General features: G+C 43.2%; 1 protein-coding gene across 1 annotated transcript; it reads right to left on the bottom strand.

Moving 5' to 3' along the window:
• On the bottom strand, positions 1 to 19,864 carry SLC35A3 (solute carrier family 35 member A3). The gene is made up of 8 exons (XM_080622981.1): positions 19,824 to 19,864; positions 8,005 to 8,209; positions 6,896 to 7,050; positions 6,692 to 6,814; positions 5,422 to 5,593; positions 2,786 to 2,904; positions 2,150 to 2,283; positions 1 to 243 (listed from the first exon to the last, which is right to left on the bottom strand). Exons 2-8 carry the CDS (start codon positions 8,189 to 8,191, stop codon positions 153 to 155), a joined length of 981 nt encoding a protein of 326 aa, XP_080479107.1. The 5' UTR covers positions 8,192 to 8,209; positions 19,824 to 19,864; the 3' UTR covers positions 1 to 152.
• Between the last annotated feature and the right edge of the window lie 2,011 nt (positions 19,865 to 21,875).

Here is a 21,875-nt window from a genome sequence, read left to right as displayed (position 1 = left end):
CCTCCAGCTGTTCAGAACTACTCGTAAGCATTTCTTCAATAGGTTCAGGGTAGGAATCCTTCCCTTGCAGTGCACAATGACACTTTCCACATGCCATTGTTAGCAAGGCCCCCAGTGCATGATCTTGAGAAGCAGGTTGATGAGGAAGTGTGCTATGCCTTAATGGGATTTCCTGCAGGTTTGGGATCATAACCGTATAGGAAAGTAGCTGCTATTACAAGGACTGCTCCAAAGAAAAAGACACTGAATAGAATAAGGATAGGGGAAAAAAAGAAAAAAAGAAAAAGTTAGCCTGATTCAGTTGATGCAACTCTTTTATGTGTTACTATCAAAGAAAAGACATTGTGGGAACACACAGGATAAATTGTATTTGTCCAATTTATAAAGAACAAGACAATTTGCATACATTTATTATAGAAGGATGCAGGGAGAAGTTGATTTACACCCACAAAGTAACGTATCACTATAGTGACATTCTGAACATTACAATTACAGTTTCATGGAACAACTGTCAAAAATAATCAGAACAACCTTATTTTTTTTTCCCTTTCTTTTGCCTAAAGCTCTGTGCAAAATGCAAGCAGAAGCTAAAGTGCAATTGCTGCAGTTACCCAGCAACTTCTAACATCTTACACATGGCATGTTGTTGGAGTCGTGTGTGCTTTGAAGTCCAAAGCTTATGTCAAAACAAATTACTGCGGCCCAAGAAGCAGTTTGCAAGTCACTATAATCTAATTTTTGGCAGATACATCAAGATTTATGTAAGGAGAAGATGATAAAGGCATCCTTTGTATTGTGACACATGGGCCTTTTAGGTTGTTTTGATAGTTACAAGTCTGAAACAAAATACCCAAAGCCAACAGACGATCAGAACACATGCTAGAAAAGAACCTTGTCATAAAGACATGACAGTGTTGACAATTTGAGCTTCTGAACCAAACGCTATGAAAAATGTGGCACATGACTTGATAATCCTTCAGAGAATACAGTTAGCCTGTTTCTGGACACGATCCATTGCAACACATTCAAGCACTTTACATCTATTATCCCAATCAAAGATATTTGTTGAAGCACAGAAACAATTACGCAGTTTCAGTTCAAATAATCAAACTTTATCTTTAGTACCTGGCTTATGCCAACTGAATTTAACTTGACTTAATCAAGTTTTATTAAATGAGATGGCTTCAAGTTCTTCATGCTGCTAGTTGGCTTCACCTCGTTTAATTATTTACCACTGTTTCCATTTTCACCATGTTTGCAGAAGGTGGCAAGTTACTTATTATTTTCCATTTGAGCACACAGAAATACCTAACCCACGTTCTACATTTGTTTTAATAGGACAAGTATAGGCTGCTTATAATTGAAATCCAATGTCTTCCACTTTTTAAGCCTAAACAGTTGTTCTGATTCCCTTTTTGAATGTTTATGTAAAGTCCTGCTTATACTGCAAGTGTTTTTAGATAAAAAGATGGGTTTTTTGTATCAGATAAAGTTGTGAATATTATTCAGTATATTTTTATATTGTGAGTATGTGTAACGTAAGGAGTGTAGGTCAATTATAATCAAACTCCTATTAATATTAGTTGGAATAGAGAAAGAAGGTTGGAATATTACTTCTGCACTCCACATATTAACATGCACTGCCAAGACAAACACTATTGTGGAACCTAACCATGTACAAACCCTGCAGTGCACAGAGCTACTAAAACCTGATTCGCACAACATCTGGACATAGTGCATTGGGCCTAGAAGCCTATAGCAACCATTTTCCTTTCTTGTTTGGTCAAGTTGTTTTCACTAATAAGTACTGGATTCCTTTACTAATAAATATGGGATTCTTTATGGTACTTGCTGTAGCGTAACTTCCATGTGTGTATGCAAAGAGACATGTATGTGGAGAGCAAAGTAGGAGCTGAACACACTGAGGAAGGTCGGGTAGGGAGGAAAAGGAGAGGAAGGGACAGTGAACTAAACCAGAGCTTGCCAGAGTGGCTTGTCAAGAGCCAAGATCTGAGCGCCAGTTATTCCTGACCTGTGGGGGGCTCTGTCTCACAGGAAATGCAACCTTGCCAACTAAGTATTACCTATGGTACGTTCTGAAACTCAGCTTTCACGTGCAAGTTGTATATACATGGAAAAGACTTCTTACCTTGTAGGGACAAAATCTTGCAGCCAGAAATAGGAGATCAATGTTGACAGTATAATAGAGAGAGAAGTTGCAAATCCCTTTAAAATGTTGTCTGCATATTTTATAACAGCAGCAATCACCAGCCCTCCAAGTGCCTGCAAAAAATAGTAACGCTTGGATTTGCAACCTGCGAATTCAACTCAGAGCATCTGTTTTAATAACATGCACTCACTTTAGGAAAGGGTTTTGTCTATGTTTAGAAGCATTACATTTATGTTATGGATATGGGTTGTTAAATATTGGAGAAGTTCTTTCCCCATTAAAGAAACTGTTGATCATATTACCATCACTAAATCAGTGGAAGTGCTTGTACCCTGCATTTTTACCCATAGGAGGAAGGACTTTTTTTATATTATTTCTATTAAACATCACAAAAGAAAGTTTACATGCTTTTATGTTGCACAATACTTTGTATTACATATACTTGCTATATATTTTCAAGGGTTTTATTTAGAGGTTTATTTTAATAGCGATAGAGCAGACTTTTGGCTATAGAATTCACAGTAGCGTCAATGACACCCATTAGTTTCCCCAGTCATTTATAGGACAGTAAATCCCAAGTGCCTCCACAGAAAGATATGATACAAGTTATCTCACCTGTAGAACAACAACTGCCCAAGTAAGTTTATTGTATCCTTGAAAAAATCCGTTCTTTGACAGTTGCTCTCCATCGTAAATGTATACACCCATCAGTCCAAATATGCTACCAAAAAATCCTGAAAATACAAGATTGATTTAAAAGCTTCGGGTGAAAACCATGCAAACAGGTTCCTTGTCCTCAAGGACTGCTCACGTATTTCCCATTTTAGAACAGGACTGCCCCTTGTGATACTATCCCGTTCAAATGCAGCCACTGTTCAAATAGATATTCTCATTTAAAAGCTGCTTTCCACGCTTATAACAAGTTTTGACTGTTTCCAGTACTTTCTTCTGCTTTTATCTTCCACTGCTTTCTACTGGAATGGGGTCATTTTTGTTTATAGCATATAGCAAAATTCACTTAAATAAGTTCAGTTTTCCTGAAACTAGTCCTGCCTGAAGGCTGAGGTCCCACTATAACCTGTGAGAAAAACAGGGAACGCATTCACTGCAGGAGATAGGCTCTGACATAGCAACAGCAGGAATTAAGAGTTTCGCAATTCAGACAAGGAGCATGGAAGTGGGATTCTTCTGATGAGGTCTCAACAGTCTCAAACACAGTGAATGTTTACTAGTAGAGACTTAATGTCAAAGGAGGAAACTGAGATGAGATTAAAACGTGTATCATAGGGTGAGTGTAGTGTTCTTCTCATCACCTGGGAAACTGTTCCTAACTCCCTCAGGCATGGAAGTAGCACAAACACCTCCTCCGTGACTGATTCAGGCTCTAGTCCTGAGCAGGAGAGGGGGAGCAGTTTTTCCATTCCTTTTCTATGAAAAGCTGGCCTCTATTCTCATCACTTTTCTTTCTGACAGACACTGAACAACATAAAACCTTTCGTTTGCCAAGAATTCTTTCTGTAGGCAGAATGAAAAGCTTAGATTTCATTCAGATTAAGCCAATTATTCCTATTTTCCAATCAATCTGCTAAAATAAATACTCAACTCTTCATACATCCCTGATCTGATCCTGGGATGCATTAAACCTACATTTTTCCAAGAATTATTCTAATATATTTTACATTTTTTTCTCCAGTTCTTATAATTCTCTATGGATATGAAAACCAGGTTGGACATACGGGTTTTGTTGTTTGTGTTTTAAGAAATGCTCTATTTCAAAGCTCTTGCTTACAACTGACTTGCTCCTGAATGATACAACATCTTAAGTAGGCAACTCACTACCGTGCACTTGCAGAAAGGATGCACTGACGTACAGTGAAACTGTGATTTCATGTTTTAAAGATTTTCTAAAAGCTACAGAAGACGACAACATTGATTTCATTTTTGAACTGAAAACTATCTTCACAATGAACATATTCTACTGAGTTCTGTATGGAGGCAAATTAAGCTCACTGACAAAAAAAGACTTAAAAATAGAATCACTGAATCATAGAATAGTCAGGGTTGGAAAGGACCTTAAGATCATCCAGTTCCAACCCCCCTGCCATGGGCAGGGACACCTCACACTAAACCATGGCACCCAAGGCCTCATCCAACCTGGCCTTGAACATCCCGAGGGATGGAGCATTCACAACCTCCCTGGGCAACCCATTCCAGTGCCTCACCACCCTCTCAGTAAAGAATTTCTTCCTTAGATCCAATCTAAACTTCCCCTGTTTCAGTTTGAACCCGTTACCCCTTGTCCTGTCACTGCAGTCCCTAATGAAGAGTCCCTCCCCAGCATCCTTGTAGGCTCCCTTCAGATACTGGAAGGCTGCTATGAGGTCTCCATAACAGGTGACTTGATTCTCACTGTTAGCACAGGCATTTTTGTCTTCAGATATCACAGTCCTAGTTACTCATTACCTTCAATAGTTCATGTTTAGATGCAGGCTCCCCTGATCTCATGTTTTTTACAAAGCGGCTACTGGAACATTCAACATATGACCAGGCCAACTGGTCATCAAACCAATGAACTCACTTGTTTTCATACACACTTCTGGGCACTGCAGAAAATCTGAAGAATGTCTGAGGAAATCCTTGATTTTTTTTTTTTTTTTTTGGCGATTATGACTGTTTAATTGGAAATTGTTTCAGATATCCTCATTGTTGCCCACCAAAGCACTTTTAGCATGGAAACTGAGAGTGATAATAGTCAGCTTTCTCTGGCAATGCATTTTACATTGTAGCTCCATCCAGAGCACCAAATCTTCCTTTAAATCCTGCACCAAGCCCCAGCTACTCACCCCTCTCTGCCTCCAGAATTCCCTAACATAACCTTTCCTGATGTATTCCCTCTCCTACTTCTACAATAAATACTAGCAGACAGTAAATAGAGGTTTTGAGCCCCTTCCCTCTCCTCAATTTGCAAATCATTATAGGCATGCAAAACTATTAAAATATAATCAAAATGCAGTTCTGTGTTTTTAGCTGAATCCGTTTATAATTAAAACACAGCAACAGGAAAGGAAAAAAATATTGCTGATATTCAGACATTTTTGACTATACCAGTGTCTGACCAACCATAACTACAAAAAACTACACCATCTCTTGCTTCTATGGTACATTCTACCAGACTCAGTACTCTATACGGCACATTTATCTTAATTCTTCAGCATGCGGTATCTCTAGGAGACGACCCGAATTAAACTTACCAAGCTGAATGTTTCTGATCCACACAGACTGCTTGGTTTCCTTTAAGATTTTCTCAAAGTAAACGCCAGCAAATCCACTGGAAAAGCAAGCTATCAGAACTGCCATCAGGCCCACAAACTGAGATCCTGCCGAATGCTCCTTCGCAGCTGGTGCCTGGGAGTCTGAAGGCCACTGGATATGAGAACAGTTACACAACATTCACAGGTAAAATCAAGTCAGAAGCACCTATAAAATGCAAGTTTGTTTTCTAGCAACTAAATACAATCCCATGCTTGCAAAGTTTTGTATTTTCACCATAGATACCCAGAAAAGTCTGCCAAGCCATCATTTTTCTTTCTGGTTATTTGTAAGGAGTAAACCTGTGCCTGAACTGGGAGAACACCCATCAATTTAAACACGGCCAGGATTTATGTTTTATAAGGCAGACTTGTTTCTCAATCCTAGCATAATTTGTGACGGTCATTCATAGTCACCAACTTTTGCAACCCAACAGTTACCTGATAAATACAAGCACAGGTAGAAAACCACGTACACAAGCTGCCTTTAAGGTTGGATCAGTTGACTTTTGCATGTGCCTCTCTTCAGTGATTATGCAGAACACTAAAACTGAAATTTATGAAGCTAAATCCTGCAATATATCTGCTGCTAACAGAGTAAAATGCAATGCCATAGATAAAAATCATACTGAAGTCTGCTTCAGATGTTCTGCTTTCAGATGCTGTCAGAATGTTTTATTCTCATTTTTAATTATTAAATTTGAAAATTCTATAAAATGTAATCCTCAGATTCTTTTTTAAATCCTTAATAAAAAGAAAATTAGGATATGCTAAAAATTCTTAGAACTTAGTCTCTTACTCCATGATCCTGCCCTCTAAAAACTGCAACCTCTTGTACCTGCACTATTTAGAACAGAGGCCACGTTTGCCTCTTGAAAAAGTTCAAGTAAGTTTATCATGCTGAAACCATATCACACTGTGAGCAGCAGCAGATCAGTGAGTCCCTCATGTCTGAAGAAGCGTGCTAGCAAATACTGCTATCAAGGTATTTGCAGGTTGCTCCAGAGCTCCTGTCACATTCTACAGGGGAGCACTGGGACACAAAAGAGGTGTTATCTTCTGTCTTCGAACCAGTTCTGGTGTCCTCTAACCCTTGCCAGTGATGATTCGTAGCTCCTGACCATACTCTGGTGCTCAGGTGTAAGTAAGCACAGAAATCCATGTTCCTTGAATAAACACATTAAACAAACTCAAACTACCTGTTAATACTCACCTGAACAAATGCCACTCCTGTCATCAATATTATTAACGAAAGCCACTGGTATACACCTAACTTCTTGCTCAACATGGACACAGAAAACAATGCTGTGGTAAGAATTTTCAGTTGATATGTAACCTAGAAGAACCCAGAAACAGTTACTACTGCATAATTCATGGATGGATTTGAAATGTACAGAGAAATCCAAAGGTACAGTACCTGGTATGTGGCTGCGTCAAGGTTTGACAATGCTACATAGAGCAAGTTGTTCTGAAGAGTATAAATTCCTGACGGAATAGCAAGTTTAAGAGTTTCCATGGGTTTATTAAGGATTTCATCATGTAGCACTCTGTTCAGAGTCCGTAAATTGCACTCTACCCAAAGAAACAATAAAAGAAATAGACATTCACTGTAAGGAGGGGGGGGCATATGGATATATATGAATGTATATAAATTAATAATATATATGAATATCATATATATATGAATATATAAAAAAAAGTTCTGTACTTAAAGATTGTTGCCTCCTTTTTAAAGCTATCACTGCTATCAAGACCTCAAAATACTACATTTGTTTAACTTTCATGAGACTCAGATATATGTAAGGAAAAAGGGCTGCAAGGTGTCTTCCAGGAATATCAGAACTAGAACAATCATTCAGAAGAATGTAAGTACAACTTATTGAAACCGTGTCAATATTTCAAGATGAATGTCATCTAAAAAGTGCACATTTAGAAGCAAGTCATCAATATTTATGAATATACAATGATATTTTTAAGCTGTTGAAGATCAAATATATATGTCAAGGAACCAGATAAATTCAGTCTAGAATGTACAAAGTAAGAACTGGAGTAAATCTGAATATACTTTTTTCAAGCTTAAACCTGCACTTCTTCCTGTAATAATGAACTTGTTTTCTCCCTTCTGCATCTGTGGTTTGTTTTGGGGTTTTCTCCCTATCGTTCATGCTTTGGACACCTTAAAGCTTTTCATTTTTTCCTACTTTTACATATGAATGTCTTCAAATGCCTGAGCAAACACAGCTGCTCGGCTTCTTTCCTACTACTAGCTTTAACCTGTTAGTAGGAAATTCATTCTTCAACTCCTCAGTATCCACATTCTTTAAAGTTAACTCTTGCAAGCAAACAGACAATATGTTTTTTCCTGTGTTGAAGAATGAGGTATGATTAGTGCCACTCCAAGCCTATTTCTAACATGAGAAGGGAAATGCTGTTTTCACGCCTGTACTCGCATGGCTGCTCTGCAGTTGCCACTACAATACAGCATATTGATTAGGAAAATTACTTGGTGCAAAATTTGACACATACTGCTGTCTTTGTAGACCAAGAGAACACAGGCCAAAATCTTCAGAAGTTCAGCAATAACTACTGCAGTGGAGGATAAGTAACGAGGTCCTTCTTCCTTCAGCGTCCGAGAATAACGCATGGTCAAGACTAAACTTGTGGTCTGAAAAACCAGGATGCTCAAGGAAAGGTATTTTAAATTGGTAGACATTTCTTGACTTTTTTCTTCCTGAAACAGAAAAAAAACCCCAAACCCAGGCTTAAAAGGCAATACTGCAGATAGAGGGTTCCCATGGGAATTGGCATATTAAAAGAAGTTATCCAGGGAGCTCAGCCACATGAAAATAACAAACCTAATCTGATATTTTAAAGGAAAAAGGAGATGAACAGTTTAAAAATGTTTTTTCAAACACAAGATTACAAATGGGGAAGCATATCACAATATTAGACGTGAGAACTAATAGAGAAAAGCAATATTGCTTAGCTGTAGTAACAATAAAGTAAAATAAGGACTAATAACTGGTAATTACCTTTCCAATAACTGGTTTCACTAAAGAAACCTCCCAAGGTAAATCAATGCTGGATTTCTTTATGTAGGTGAAGGCTCAAGGTATTCCCAAAGTGAAGGAGCTGTGGCACTGCAGAATGCCCAGCACCCCTGCTGCACTGAGCTATTCTCAGAATTAGATCTTCTCACCCTTCCACCAGGTTGCAGTCTCTGCCTTGCCAGATGACACAGTGCCAGCACAGCACAGGGTGAGGGCTGCGCTGCTTTACATAGAAATGAGGTACGCCTGATGCTCAAGGAAAAGGAGAGTTGTGGGAAAGCAGGTTTAGAAAGGAACACGTGAGAAGGAGGGGCTGCAAGGAGGCAGCACCAAACCCTCCAGCTGGTTATCCTGCTCAACTGGTTCAATACAGATGACTGGGGATTGGACCTACTTCCTCACACTGTGCCAACCACCACAAACCTAACATTAGTAAAGCTGTATCATCCTCACCTCTACCATGAACTTTCACCAAGCTGACGTGGTTTCCTTTGCCCTTTGTCACCAACTGAAGTATTAACTGAGTGCAGAACACGGACAGATTCAATGCAATCTGCATTTTGCAAGCACATTACATTACAAGGCAATTAGAAAAATGCATCACTGCTATTCAGAACATTGCATCATTTTCTGCTGTTCTTCATACTAAGAAGAGTTTCCATACCACAGAAATGAATGCTTTCTATAAATGATTAACTACTACTGCCCATATATTCAAAAATGGAGCTGTGCTTTATAATGAAAAAGTAAAATCAAATAAGTAATTAGAAGTCAATAGAGATGTTTTCAAGTAAAAGAAAAGCAGTAAGAGTCAAGACAATAAATAACAGTTCTGACTTTTGGAAGGCTAGAGATGCATAAGCAATACTTAATGAATGCATATGCCAGAGCTGCCCCTGTGCATGTTTTACACCTACAGACACAAAAGTTTTGACTCATTATCTAGGTTTGTACCACTGCTGAAGGATGTGCTGGTACCTCTAAACATTTGTAGCCAAAAGTGGAGCAGTTTCCTGCTCGACTGCATTTCTCTAGCGCAAGACACATTTCGTAACAGTTTTCATTGCTATGAGATCTGGAATGCTGTGCTCTTCAAGTATTTCTGACTTGCCTTTATATTGTCTCTAAGCATTACTAGATTTTCTCCAGTCAAACTCAAATTAATACCTATACGGCATGGATCGAATGCTTAAGAGACACTGCAAACAAATACGAATTGACTACAGCCACAGCAACAGGAAGGACATACTTGTATCCTGCACACTAAAATTGTTTACCTCGAGAATTATAGGGCTGTAAAAATATTTCTAAAATCATCTCAGCCAGAAAAAAGATGCCAGGATGCAGAAACTGAGAAGAAATGCAAAAGGATTCATTTAAGGAATCTTAGGAATCTCTAGTGTGAGGTGTCCCTGCCCATGACAGGGGGTTGGAACTGGATGATCTTAAGGTCCTTTCCAACTCAAACCATTCTATGATTCTATGATTAATAGAGGATAACTTTTGTATGAACTACGGTGTCATTTAGCTCACTGAAGAAACAAATACTAAAGACACAACTGCACTGGACAACATAAATCAGACAGAAATGTAAAGCACGAAGGAGAAGAAAGCTGCAGGCAACATTCAAGATTTGTTAACTTTTCCCACAGGTTCTGGTGGAATAACTCTTTACATGAGGATGTTAACTGTGGAGTTATGCATCCCCATCAGCAAAACAGAGAAGATCAGTTAGTCAAAGAGGAACAGCTTTGAAGAACAGGTTTGCTATACCTGAAAACAAGGAGGAGAATGAGAAGAACAGTTCCCGTGAAGGGATGAAGAGGGGACATGCAAGGATCAGACTCTCCAGCAGCAGAGAGAAGACAGAGGGAGAAAAAGGGAAAAAACCCACAATCCACTGGGAGAAAATACAGAACTGAACTTCATCAGAGGGTCTGTCCGTGCTACTGGAGAAAGCGAACACTGCAGAATGCACGCTTCCATGAGACAACTTGCACAACATTTTTTCCACCTTTTCCATCTACCTCACTTTTTGGTATTGAGACCTGACAATCTGGAAACACAAGGAGCTGTGGCTAAGAGGAACACCACCAGATTTCATCCAAGCACACTTACAGATAAATAAGTTTTCAAACTTCTTGGCTTTCACTTTTCGAACTGCTTCTGAACAAACTACAGGTAATGGGAACACACTTCCCCCCTGAACCGGGACCCAAATTTCTGCCTCCTGTGAGCCTCTGAAGTGACAAAGGGTTTTGCAAATGTTCCCAATTCTGAGAGAGCAATTCCATAGCCTGCAAAACCGGTCACAACCTTAGAAAATAATGTTCATGTGAATTTCTTGCTGAAATAGAACCATCTATTTACTAAGCAGCTTAAAATGGAATTTTAAAAGCAAATCACTAGTATCTTGTTTATGAGCAAGTATCAAAGCATTCAGCATGAAAACATACCAACTAGGACAACAGTTTAATCAGCAAAGCCATAAGGAATACATACCACACTAGTACCTTGAACTACAGTCTTGTCTTCAGTAGTAATCGTGATACAAAAGGGAGGTTTCTCAATGTGTCTCAAAAAGGTGCCAGTAGCAGGAAGCATTTCTTTGCCTAATTCACTAAAGCGGTTTCAGAGTTTCCAAAACTCATACAAAACAGACTTTAAGTGCCCAGCGTGCTAGCTGAAATAAGGATATCTGTTAAGAGCTGTCCTGTCAGTGGCCAGAGAGGCAGGCTTGTAAAGGACAAGTGTGTGAAGTTTCTTGCTGTATTTACAAATAGTTGGTTCACTGAAAATTATGTATGGCAATAAAATAACCACCCTTGACTGAGCACACATACTATCTCATCAGCTCTCCTGGTCCCTCTTCCTTTCTTTAAAGAGAGCTGCGTATGAGCTCATAAAACTCTGCAAACAGGGGACTCCCGGATCCAGAAAAGGATCTAAGCACCAACCTTCAAAGGGTTGGACCATCTTTAAATGCATTTCACAGCAGGTTTAGATTTAGAGGTCACTACCAGAGGTGTAATTGCTTTCTTCTAGCCACAAGTTTCTGCTACTCTCACTGCAACAAACTGCACATCATATACTAAGTGTCTTCAGTAACAGCTCACACTTTGTCTTAAACCAATAATGAACCTGGTTCTCAATGTGTTTCCTACACAGAGTTACCGCCAGGCTTAGATTTCTTCCTGGGCTTTGGACAGACCACTCAGTACTGTGTTCTAAAAAACAGATTTAGGTTTGCCAGTTCAAAGACAGGAACTTGAGTGGTCGCATTTACTCAATGACTTTTGAGCTGTATCTTGCCGTGAGAGGTGCCAAGTACCTGCAACTCCCAGGCTGCCACATAGCCTGTCACGTCAGATAACTCAGTGACTTGGCTTATCGTTCTTTTCTTCTATTCGTCTAAGTGAAAATAAGTAAATCACTTCTTCCTAGTGTATTCATTATTACCATGCAGGCACACCCTACAGCCAGCAACACGGAAGGCAGGGGCAGAGCTGAAAGGCAGGCCTGTATAGGAAGTCAGCATTCAAGCCAGGTATTTGCAGCCACGTAATATTCACCTTCGGTACACACAGGTGGATAAAATGCAGGCCTTTTCTTAACTTTCGTCTTTTACAGATGTGATGGTGTAAACCTCTGAGCTTCTCAGCTGCCAGATAGCTACAGTAAGAGAATTTTATGCAAAATTAAGGAACACTTTATGAATTTATCCAATTCTTGAATTTGTAGGAGGTCTCAAAACCTGAAAGAATTACTTCAGCTTAAGGTATCTAAAACACTAAAACCACAAAAGAGACCTCTAGAAAGAGGCATGACTTATTTATTTTAAATACTTTTTAGTTAAGCTCAGAGCCTAGACACTGTCTGGAGACATCTTCCACAGATGGAGTTACGCTGCACATCATGGACATCCTTCCACCAAGCATGGCCTAACACCATCTTCGAGAACAAGAGAGCAGGGACCACTTCACAGATCCAAGCACCCCTATACAAATCCTGATACAAATATGTTAAGGTAAACTAAGTATAGAACTGTTAAGACTCAACTTTATCAAACATCAAGTATCCAGTTGAATAGCATGCTTTAGGCTCATTGAAATTACATTTTCACATATTGTTTTATAAAGATGAAAGCTCATCCACAAATGATGTGAATTTCATTTATTTGTGCATTTCTCCTGCATCAATTACATTGAGAGTTCCTCCAGTATCCCAAACTATCCAACATTCTGCATTATATTTCATGAATTCAGCCTGAATTACTAAGAAAGCTTTTCTTAGAAGCTGGCTCACTTTTTATTATATTCATTTGATTTCATTTTTTCTTAAATTTAAAAAACCCCCAAACCTAACTACTATTATGCTTGTAATCTTCACAGTGTTGGCATTACCTGAGTTACATTTCCTCTAGCCTAGCTGTGAAAGGTTTTCATTGCTGACGGTCTTTCACAGTAAAAAGCCAAGTTACAGAAGTCATTGCTAGTGCTTATTCCATTTTAGGATCAACGAGTTTAAGACTGCTTAACCAAACTAAAGGCACTTGCAGATCAGTTATAATACAAAGTCAAACAGAAGCAGACAACCAACCTCTTAAAACTGCGGAAGGGTAACTCAAAGTCTGCAACCTCTAGCAAAACTTTAAGACCAGATGCTATGTCTGTGACCTGCTAGAAAATAAGCATGGACAGAATCTGCCTCACAGAAGGGTGGGAAGCAAAGTACACTACTGCATTCCACTGGAATGCATACGGACACACTTCCCGGCCATTTGCTTTGAAATCAAGGCAGCAGCAGATTGAAGAAATAGGACTGTGTTCTCCTATTTCTCAAATGGAATGTGAGCCTGGTGCTGATGCTACACCTGTACAGATATGATAAGCTGGCAACAAAGAGGAAAAAGACAATTATTAGGTGGAGTAAGAGCTCACAGAACCTGAAGAACCTATTTTTATTACTATCTATTTTATTATCTACACATTTGCACGTCCATTGCCCTCTTCCCTGTGTTGGCTAACAAACAAATAATATGCTACTATCTATAGCAGCTACATTCCTCAGAGGGAAGTTCTATTCCATAAATCTTTCACTTGGACTCAATATAGCCTTCTTCCCACCAAAATTAGTATCAGATACAACAAATACATTAGGTATAGAAATAAATGGATGGAGTTCATGAAGTTCAATAAGCCCAAGTGCAAGGTCCTGGACAAGGGCTGGGGTAATTCCCAATATCAGTAACAGGCTCGGTAATGGCTCAAGAGCAGCCCTATGGAGAAGGATGTAGTGGTGCTGATGGACGAAGAATTGGACATGAGCAGGCAATGTGTGCTTGCAGCCCAGAAAGCCAACCTTATCCTGGGCTCCATCAAAAGTAGCATGGTCAGCAGCTTGAGGGACGTGACCGTCCTGCTGCTCCCATGAGATCCCACTTGGAGTACCACATTCAGCTTTGAGGCTCCAGCAGAAGACAGACTTGGCCCTGTTAAAGCAGAACCCGAGAAAGGCCACAAAAATGAATAGAGGGATGGAACACCTCTCTTCTGAAGAGTTGGGGTTCAGAGTGGAGAAGAAAAGGCTCTGATGAGACCTTATTGCAGCCTTTCAATATATAACAGGAGCTTTTAAGACAGACAGACAGACATTTTACTAAGGCCTGCAGTGTCAGGACAAGGGGCAATGATTTTAAACTGAAAGAGGGGAGACTTCAATTGGATATAAGGAAGAGAGTTTTTAGGATGAGGTTAGTGAGACCATGGCAGGGAGGTTGGAAGTAGCTGATCTTTAAAGGTCCCTTCCAAATCAAAGTATTCCAGGATTCTGTGATAAATACTCCAGATAGTACTGAGGGTGCACAGGCTTTTCCAAATCTAGTAAGTGCTGCTGGACTGGGTTATTAACAAGATCTTACATATATATATTTGAAGTGCTACATTTGGACTGTTATCATGCAACAATACATTTCTTTCTCTCCCCACCCTTCCCAATATGTGTTCTTTCGTATCTGTGTAATTATTTCTTTCATAAACCATGTTATAAATATTTCTAATAATCTTAAACCTCCTGTTTCTCATTTTAAAAGGTCACTGTTAATGTTTTCAATCTTTCTCATATGATAGAGGTTTCTTCTTCATTCCCTCCCACATGTCTATACTTGCCTGCTGTTCCTCCCCACATGCATGGCACTCTTCACCTAGACCACTGTAACTCACTCCATCATTTCAAAACATACCTTCCTTTTTCTTTTGTTTTTTGGTTTGTGACTCATTCTTCTCGTTGGATACATTATAATGTGTATTGAGCACGCTATGGAAAATATAAGCTATATTCTTCTTAGAGCTTGTCTTCTTCTTCAGAAGCGTTATTCAAAGCAAATCCTCTAGCAAAGTTCTTCCTGCCTCTTCTAGCAGAAACTGAGTAACAGCGATGTTTTCACACGAAGGTTTCCTTCAGGCAGTGCTTCCAATTTCTTCATTTACATTCGAAAAAAATCTTAACTGGTGAAAATAATTGAAAACATTACTGCATTCAAGTAGTATCTTCACAACAAGGACAGCAAGCACAACACAGCAGAATGCTGGTGGACCTTGCTCCTGCAACGTCATCTAGTACCTAGATAGTACTAGGTAGTGCTATCTAGTACCCTATCTTGGTGTGCTCGTTTTAGCTAGGGCAATTTTCTTCATGGTAGCTGGTATGGGGCTCTGGTTTGGATGTGTGCTGAACATTGCACTGGTAACACGGGTACGTTTTAGCTTCCCCTGAGCACAGCTTACACAGGCTCAAGGCTGTTTCTGCCTCTCACCCCACCAGCAAGCAGGTTGGGGGTGCACAAGGAGCTGGGAGGGGACACCGCTCACCCCAAGGGACCAAAGGGATACTCCAGACCGTATGGAGTCAGGCTCGGCACATAAAGCTGGGGAAAGAAGGAGGAATTACAGCATTTGTCTTCCCAAGTAACGGTTACGCCTGATGGAGCCCTGCTGTCCTGGAGATGGCTGAAGCCTGACCATGGGAAGTGGTGAATGAATCCCTTGTTCTGCTTTGCCTGCGTGTGGGGCTTTGGCTTTCCCTGTTCAACTGCCTTTGTCTCAACCCATGAGTTGTTTCCTCACTTTTACCCTTCCCATTTTCTTCCCCATCCCACTGGGGAGGAGTGAGCAAGCAGCTGTGTGGGGCTTAGTTGCTGGCTGGGATTAAACCACCACATTTGGCCTTTTTGAAATCATGCAGATACCTTTTAGCACTGGCAAGGGCACTTGTGCACAGAGCAGTTACACATTAAGTTGTAAGTGCTAACGATCAAGCAATGATTTCTTCTCAACTTTGCTCCAAACCCCTAGGCTTTTGCCAAGGATAGTAGAGGCTGTATCACTGGCCTAACACTCAACCAGGAAACTGCACCACTGCCAAGTCTAATAAAGGGAATGCAATTACATATTAACTAACATCTAATTTCAGATAATGCTATAGATTGCTTGGGACTCAGGTAAGGTTTTCCTATAGTTCAAACACCCGGTTCTGATGACCTCGCAGAGATTTTTTTTCTTTCTTTCTTTTGTGGGGGAGAAAGAAAAAAAAAAAATCACCATTCCAATCTATGAATCAGAAAGGAAAAGTTGGGCATTGTGACTCTTAAATGCCAAATCTGTGGCTGAATACTCTTTAAGCCCACCCCACCCCCTTTTACCCTTTACACCAAGCCTAAGAATCCAAAGCCAAGATTTCCTTGACAGATGAGAATTTGTTTTGATGACTATTAAAGAAATCACATATGGAGAATAAATATTCGGCATTCAGGAAATTCAGGCCCTCATTGGGCCAAATCTAACACCAATATTTCTTGTAAGATGAAGCCTTCAACTACGCACACAGTAGTGCAATAGTTTTATATTGACATAACAGTCATTAAGCCAAACTCTGCCTGCCAGCACAGAAATCTGATACAACCTGCCTTAACTGCCTCTCTCTTTTCAAACAGTGCATACACTGCACTCATTGTATGGACCACAGAACAGAAAGATCCTAGTAGTCACGGTCAGACTCTGGGAGCAAGGAGGCATTCAGTTCTCAGTTTCAGTTCAAGCACACAGGAGGGCAATGCCAAGAGCTGAAGGACTGCCTGAATCCTGCACATCCCTCAAGCCAATGAAGGGACTTGAGGTGCTGAAAGGCTGAGCACTGAATACAAGCTATAACTAACTCTTACATTATTTATGAACTACTAATCGAGCCTCAGTGCTTGAGGCAATGCAGCCATCCTCACTCAGGGTGACCTAGCTTGAGTAACACAAACTAATAGTACAGTGAAAATCAATCTGTAGACATGACTGCCGAAAGCCAGTAGTAACAAATGAAATTAGACAGCTGAACAGCGCACTGCAGGGGTATGACTGTAAGACAGGAAGGTCCAAAAATTCAATGGAAAATCCTGAACTCCTAACCATCTTACATCTGTATACTAGATCCTAAGAGGTATAGATCTTAAGAGTCTCTCCTCCCCTCTAGGGACACCCACTATCCATGTGACCCACCTTTGCAGCCTGCTGAGCTCCAGTGAAGACACTGACCCTGTGCAAGCAGGGTGCATATGGGTATGAACTGGAGTAACTGGTGAGGAATAAACCAGGTGGCAAGCAATCCACTAATAGTAAGAGAGAAATAACTATCTAGCAAGCCTGTACCAAAATCAAGTATGTGTTGCCCTCACTTAACACTCCAAATCTGGAACTGTTTTAAGCAGACATATACGATTAGTGGAATTGAGGTGCCCTCAGCAAGTCTGTGATGGCACTGAGTTGTATGGGCAGTCGACACACTGGAGGGATGGGATCCAGAGGGACCTGGACACACTGGAGAGGTGGCCAATGCCAACCTCATGATGTTCAACAAAGCCAAGTGCAATGGCAACCAACCAAAACCTGGGTCAGGGCAATCCCAGGCACAGCTACAGGTTGGGCAGAGAAGAGATTCAGAGCAGCCCTGCAGAGAAGGACTTGGGGGTGTTGGTTGATGAGAAAATGAACATGAGCCGGCTGCAGTGTGCGCTCGCAGCCCAGAAAGCCAACCGTATCCTGGGCTGCATCAACAGGAGAGTGAGCAGCAGTCGAGAGAGGAGATCCTGCCACTCTGCTCTGCTCTCGTGAGACCCCACTTGCAGCACTGTGTGCAGTGCTGGTGTCCTCAACATAAGGACATGGAGCTGTTGGAACAAGTCCAGAGGAGGCCACGAGGATGAGCAGGGGCTGGAGCAGCTCCTGTATGGAGCCAGGCTGAGAAAGTTGGGGCTGTTCAGCCTGGAGAAGAGAAGCTGCGTGGAGACCTCAGAGCAGCTTCCAGTGTCTGAAGGGGGCTCCAGGGATGCTGGAGAGGGACTCTGCATCAGGGACTGTAGTGACAGGACAAGGGGTGATGGGTTCACACTGAACCAGGGGCAGTTCAGGTTAGATCTAAGGCAGAAGCTCTTCTCTGTGAGGGTGCTGAGGTGCTGGCACAGGGTGCCCAGAGAAGCTGTGGCTGCCCCATCCCTGGCAGTGTTCAAGGCCAGGTTGGACACAGGGGCTTGGAGCAACCTGCTCTAGTGTGAGGTGTCCCTGCCCGTGGCAGGGGTTGGAGCTGGATGAGCTTTAAGGTCCTTTCCAACCCAAACCAGTCTGGGATTCTATGTTTCTATGATTCCTTTTCCCTAGATACCTGGCTCAGACGATCCCTGCCTTTTTTGTTCTGTTATTGCCAACAGCAGCATAACTAGCACAATTAGGAATTAGGCTGTGCAAGAAGCCTGTAGGATTGTTAAAGACATATAGACACTCCTAACAACACATTGCTCTAAATAAAGCAAATTTATACTTGCAACTACCACAGTCTTTCCCAAACCCGCTGTTTTTGCTGCATATGCAACTTCTACAAACCAGAGCATCACGCATCCCAAAAATCTGGAAGACTTGTACCTTCCAGAACTAACTCTCGATCACAGGTTCTCACAATGCCTAACAATGCACAAGGGAATCGTGAATCACAACTATCACCTCTCTCAAACTCACCCTGCAGCTCCCAAAGAAACCTGACATTGCTCGTTCTATTCCCAAGGAAAAGCACACACCACAGAGCTGGAATCTCCTCCAGCAAAGCGTCTGCACAGCAACAGCTTCAGTGGAGCAGGCCCCGTGTCCAAAATACCAGTGAGGAGCTGAATGGGTCTGCCTCAACTCAGTCCACGCACAGAGTTCAGACGAGTCAGCTGCAGTGCCAGTGGAGAAAGGCAGTGGCAGAGGTTTGGGAAGAAGCAGTCTGCCACGTAACGCCCATTCCAAACCCCGTTTTGTCAGCCTGCAGGTACATCCTCTGGAAAGCAAAGGCTGCCTCAGATCCCAGCCCTGCTCTGTAGAGGACACCACGACAGACGAGCTTCCCACTGTGGTGTCTGCTCAGTTTGGGAGGTCTGTTGCATACATGTCCCACATCGCGCACCCTCCATCGCACAAAGCAGCCTCAACCTTCTCCACCCAATCCTTCCTTTCTCTCGTATCCAAGTCTCCCCCGCAGACATAAAACACAGTTCTAAAATGAAACAGATGGGAGTACCTGTTGGTATTTATCTTTCACCTTCCAGCCTGTTCCATACGATGCATTACCTCACTACATCCCTTATCTTTGCACCCTCTGGTTCTACGACGCAATCCATAAGCTTTGTCCTGCTGAAACATTTCCCACCGGAACCCCCCGTGTGAACGTGACACCATGTCACTACTTACGAGGTGTTAACTTCGTAATCCTTGAGCTACCTCCAGCACAGCACTACACCGAGCGCAGGAGACCTCCTCGCCACAGCCCTGCCCGCACACACAGAACAAACCCACCAAGTGACCACAACCCCAGCACCGCCGCTGCTGCTGACCACCTCCACATCCAGCTCCACATCCAGCTCCACATCCACATCCACATCCAGCTCCACATCCAGCTCCCTTCCCAACTGCACAGAATCAACTAGGTTGGAAAAGCCCTCGCTCCACACCTCACTACAGCCTCCTTCCAGGCAGTTGTAGCTGCTCCCCCACAGCAACTTCTCCTTCACCCCTCCCTGCCCCTCAGACCACTCCGGTTACCGGCGTTTCCTCAGTTTCTCCTCCATCCCTCTCTTCCCCTCCCACAGACCCGCTTCCCACCCCATCCGCCAACACCGAGCGTCGCTCAAAGGCCTCCCCCGAGCTCCTTCCCTCATCCATGACCCTCCGGGGCAGCCTCCACCGGCCTCCGCCGCTCCCGGCCCCAGCCCAGGCCCCCCACCTGCAGCACCGGCCCCGCTCGCCGCTCGCCGCCGGCTCCGCTCCACCACACACACGCTGCTTCCGGCAGCGCGGTCCCGTCCCGCGAAGGCTCCGGCTGCAGCCGCGGCCCCGCCCGCTCCGTTCCGTTCCCAGCTCCGCGGCAGCCAGCGCCGCCCGGCCCGGCGTGAGGCGAGCGAGGGAGCGGGGAGCCAGCGCGGCGGGGAAAAGCCCTTTCAGCTCATCCAGTCCAACCCTTACCCCAGCCCTGCCAAGGCCACCACTAACCCATGGCACTGAGGCCTCGTCTCCACGGGGTGTGAACACTTGCAGGGACGGTGCCTGCAGCCCTGCCCTGGGCAGCCTGTTCCAATGCCTGAGCACCCTCTGGGGCAGGAATTGTTCCTCAGCTCCATCTAAACCTGCCCTGGGGCAGCTTGAGGCCGGTTCCTCTTGTCCCATCCCTTGTTCCTTGGGAGCAGAGCCCAGCCCCTCCTGGCTCCATCCTCCTCTCAGGCAGTTGCAGGGAGCGATCAGGTCCCCCCTGAGCCTTCTCTTCTCCAGACTGAACCCCCCAGGTCCCTCAGCCGTTCCCCATCACACTGTGCTCCAGGCCCTGCACCAGCTCCGTTGCCCTTCTCTGGCCCCGCTCCAGCCCCTCAATGTCTCTCTTGTAGTGAGGGGCCCAGAGCTGAACACAGGATTCAAGCTGCATCCTCACCAGTGCCCAGTGCAGGGACACAATCCCTGCCCTGGCCCTGCTGCCGCACTGGTGCTGATCCAGGCCAGGATGCTGGTGGCTTCCTGGCTGCCTGGGCACAAGCTGCTCCTGTTCAGCTCCATCAATCAGCACCCCCAGCTCCTTTCCCATGAGCAGTTTCCAGCTGCTCTTCCCCAAGCCTGGAGCGTTGCAGGGGGTTGTTGTGGCCCAGGGGCAGGACCCACACTTTGCCTTGTTGAACCTCACCCCTCTGGCCACAGCCCATGGATCCAGCCTGCCCGGATCCCTCTGCAGAGCTTCCTACCCTCCAGCAGATCAACGCTCCCACCCAACTTGGTGTCATCTGCAGATTTACTGAGGGTGCCCTCGATCCCCTCATCCGTATCATCAATGAAGACATTAAACAACACTGACTCCAGCACTGAGGCCTGAGGGACACCACTAGCGAGTGGTCACCAACTAGATGTGACACCATTCACCACCCTACTTTGGGCTGTGTCAATCACCCAGTCCAGTGAAGAATACACCCATCGCAGCCAGTTTCTCCAAGAGAATGCTCCAGGGGACAGTATTTTTTACTGTCAGTGTTTTACTTAGGTCCAAATAGACAATGCCCACACCTCTTCCCTCATCAAGGAAGTGGGTTGATAGCCTGCTGGGCCAGAGTCTCACCGATGGAGCAGGGGCTCTGGTGCTGGGGACACTGCATGAGGATCGGCAACAAGAGCATGTCTGCAGTGAGACATGAGCATTTTGTATTAAATCCATGATAAATTGATTAGAGAAGGCAAGTTCGCACTAAGATATGGAGCCCTCAGAGAGAACCCTGCTGCAAAGAAACAAATTGTCCACCAAATTTTGAAGACCATATTTAGGCAAAACTCTTTTATGTTTCAATTACAGCTTCAGGTACTGAGGTTGTTTTACTGGTGGTTGGCATAGGACAGTGCATCCTGTGCAGCACATCAAACACAAGTGACACCCTGGCCCCGCTGAAGCTGGTAGCAGAACTTGAATGGAAATGTATTTCATCAGTTACAACTGTAAACCATAGGAGACAAGCACAGTACAAGTAAATGTAACTTTAATACTAGGCACATTTTCCATAAGACAATAATTAGAAGTACTCTGTAGGAGAAGGCACTTTGTTAACACCAAAGGAGCTTAGCTGGAGCTGCAGGCGTGTCGGTGCAGGGCACCCCACTGCTAACAGGGTGCCAGAGCAATGGCCACTGCACATACAGACACAGCTCTGGCAGTTCCAGAAGAGTTTGCTGCAACATGTGGAACCTCTCCCAAACTCAAAAATGGGCCATGGTCTTTCTGTGACCACATTTACTGTGCCTGCTTGCA

This window comes from Psittacula echo (assembly GCF_963264785.1).
Source record: "Psittacula echo genome assembly, chromosome: 7".
Lineage (NCBI taxonomy): Eukaryota > Metazoa > Chordata > Aves > Psittaciformes > Psittacidae > Psittacula > Psittacula echo.
The sequence above is the reverse complement of the archived record's forward strand: the minus strand, read 5'-3'. Positions and strand labels throughout refer to the sequence as shown.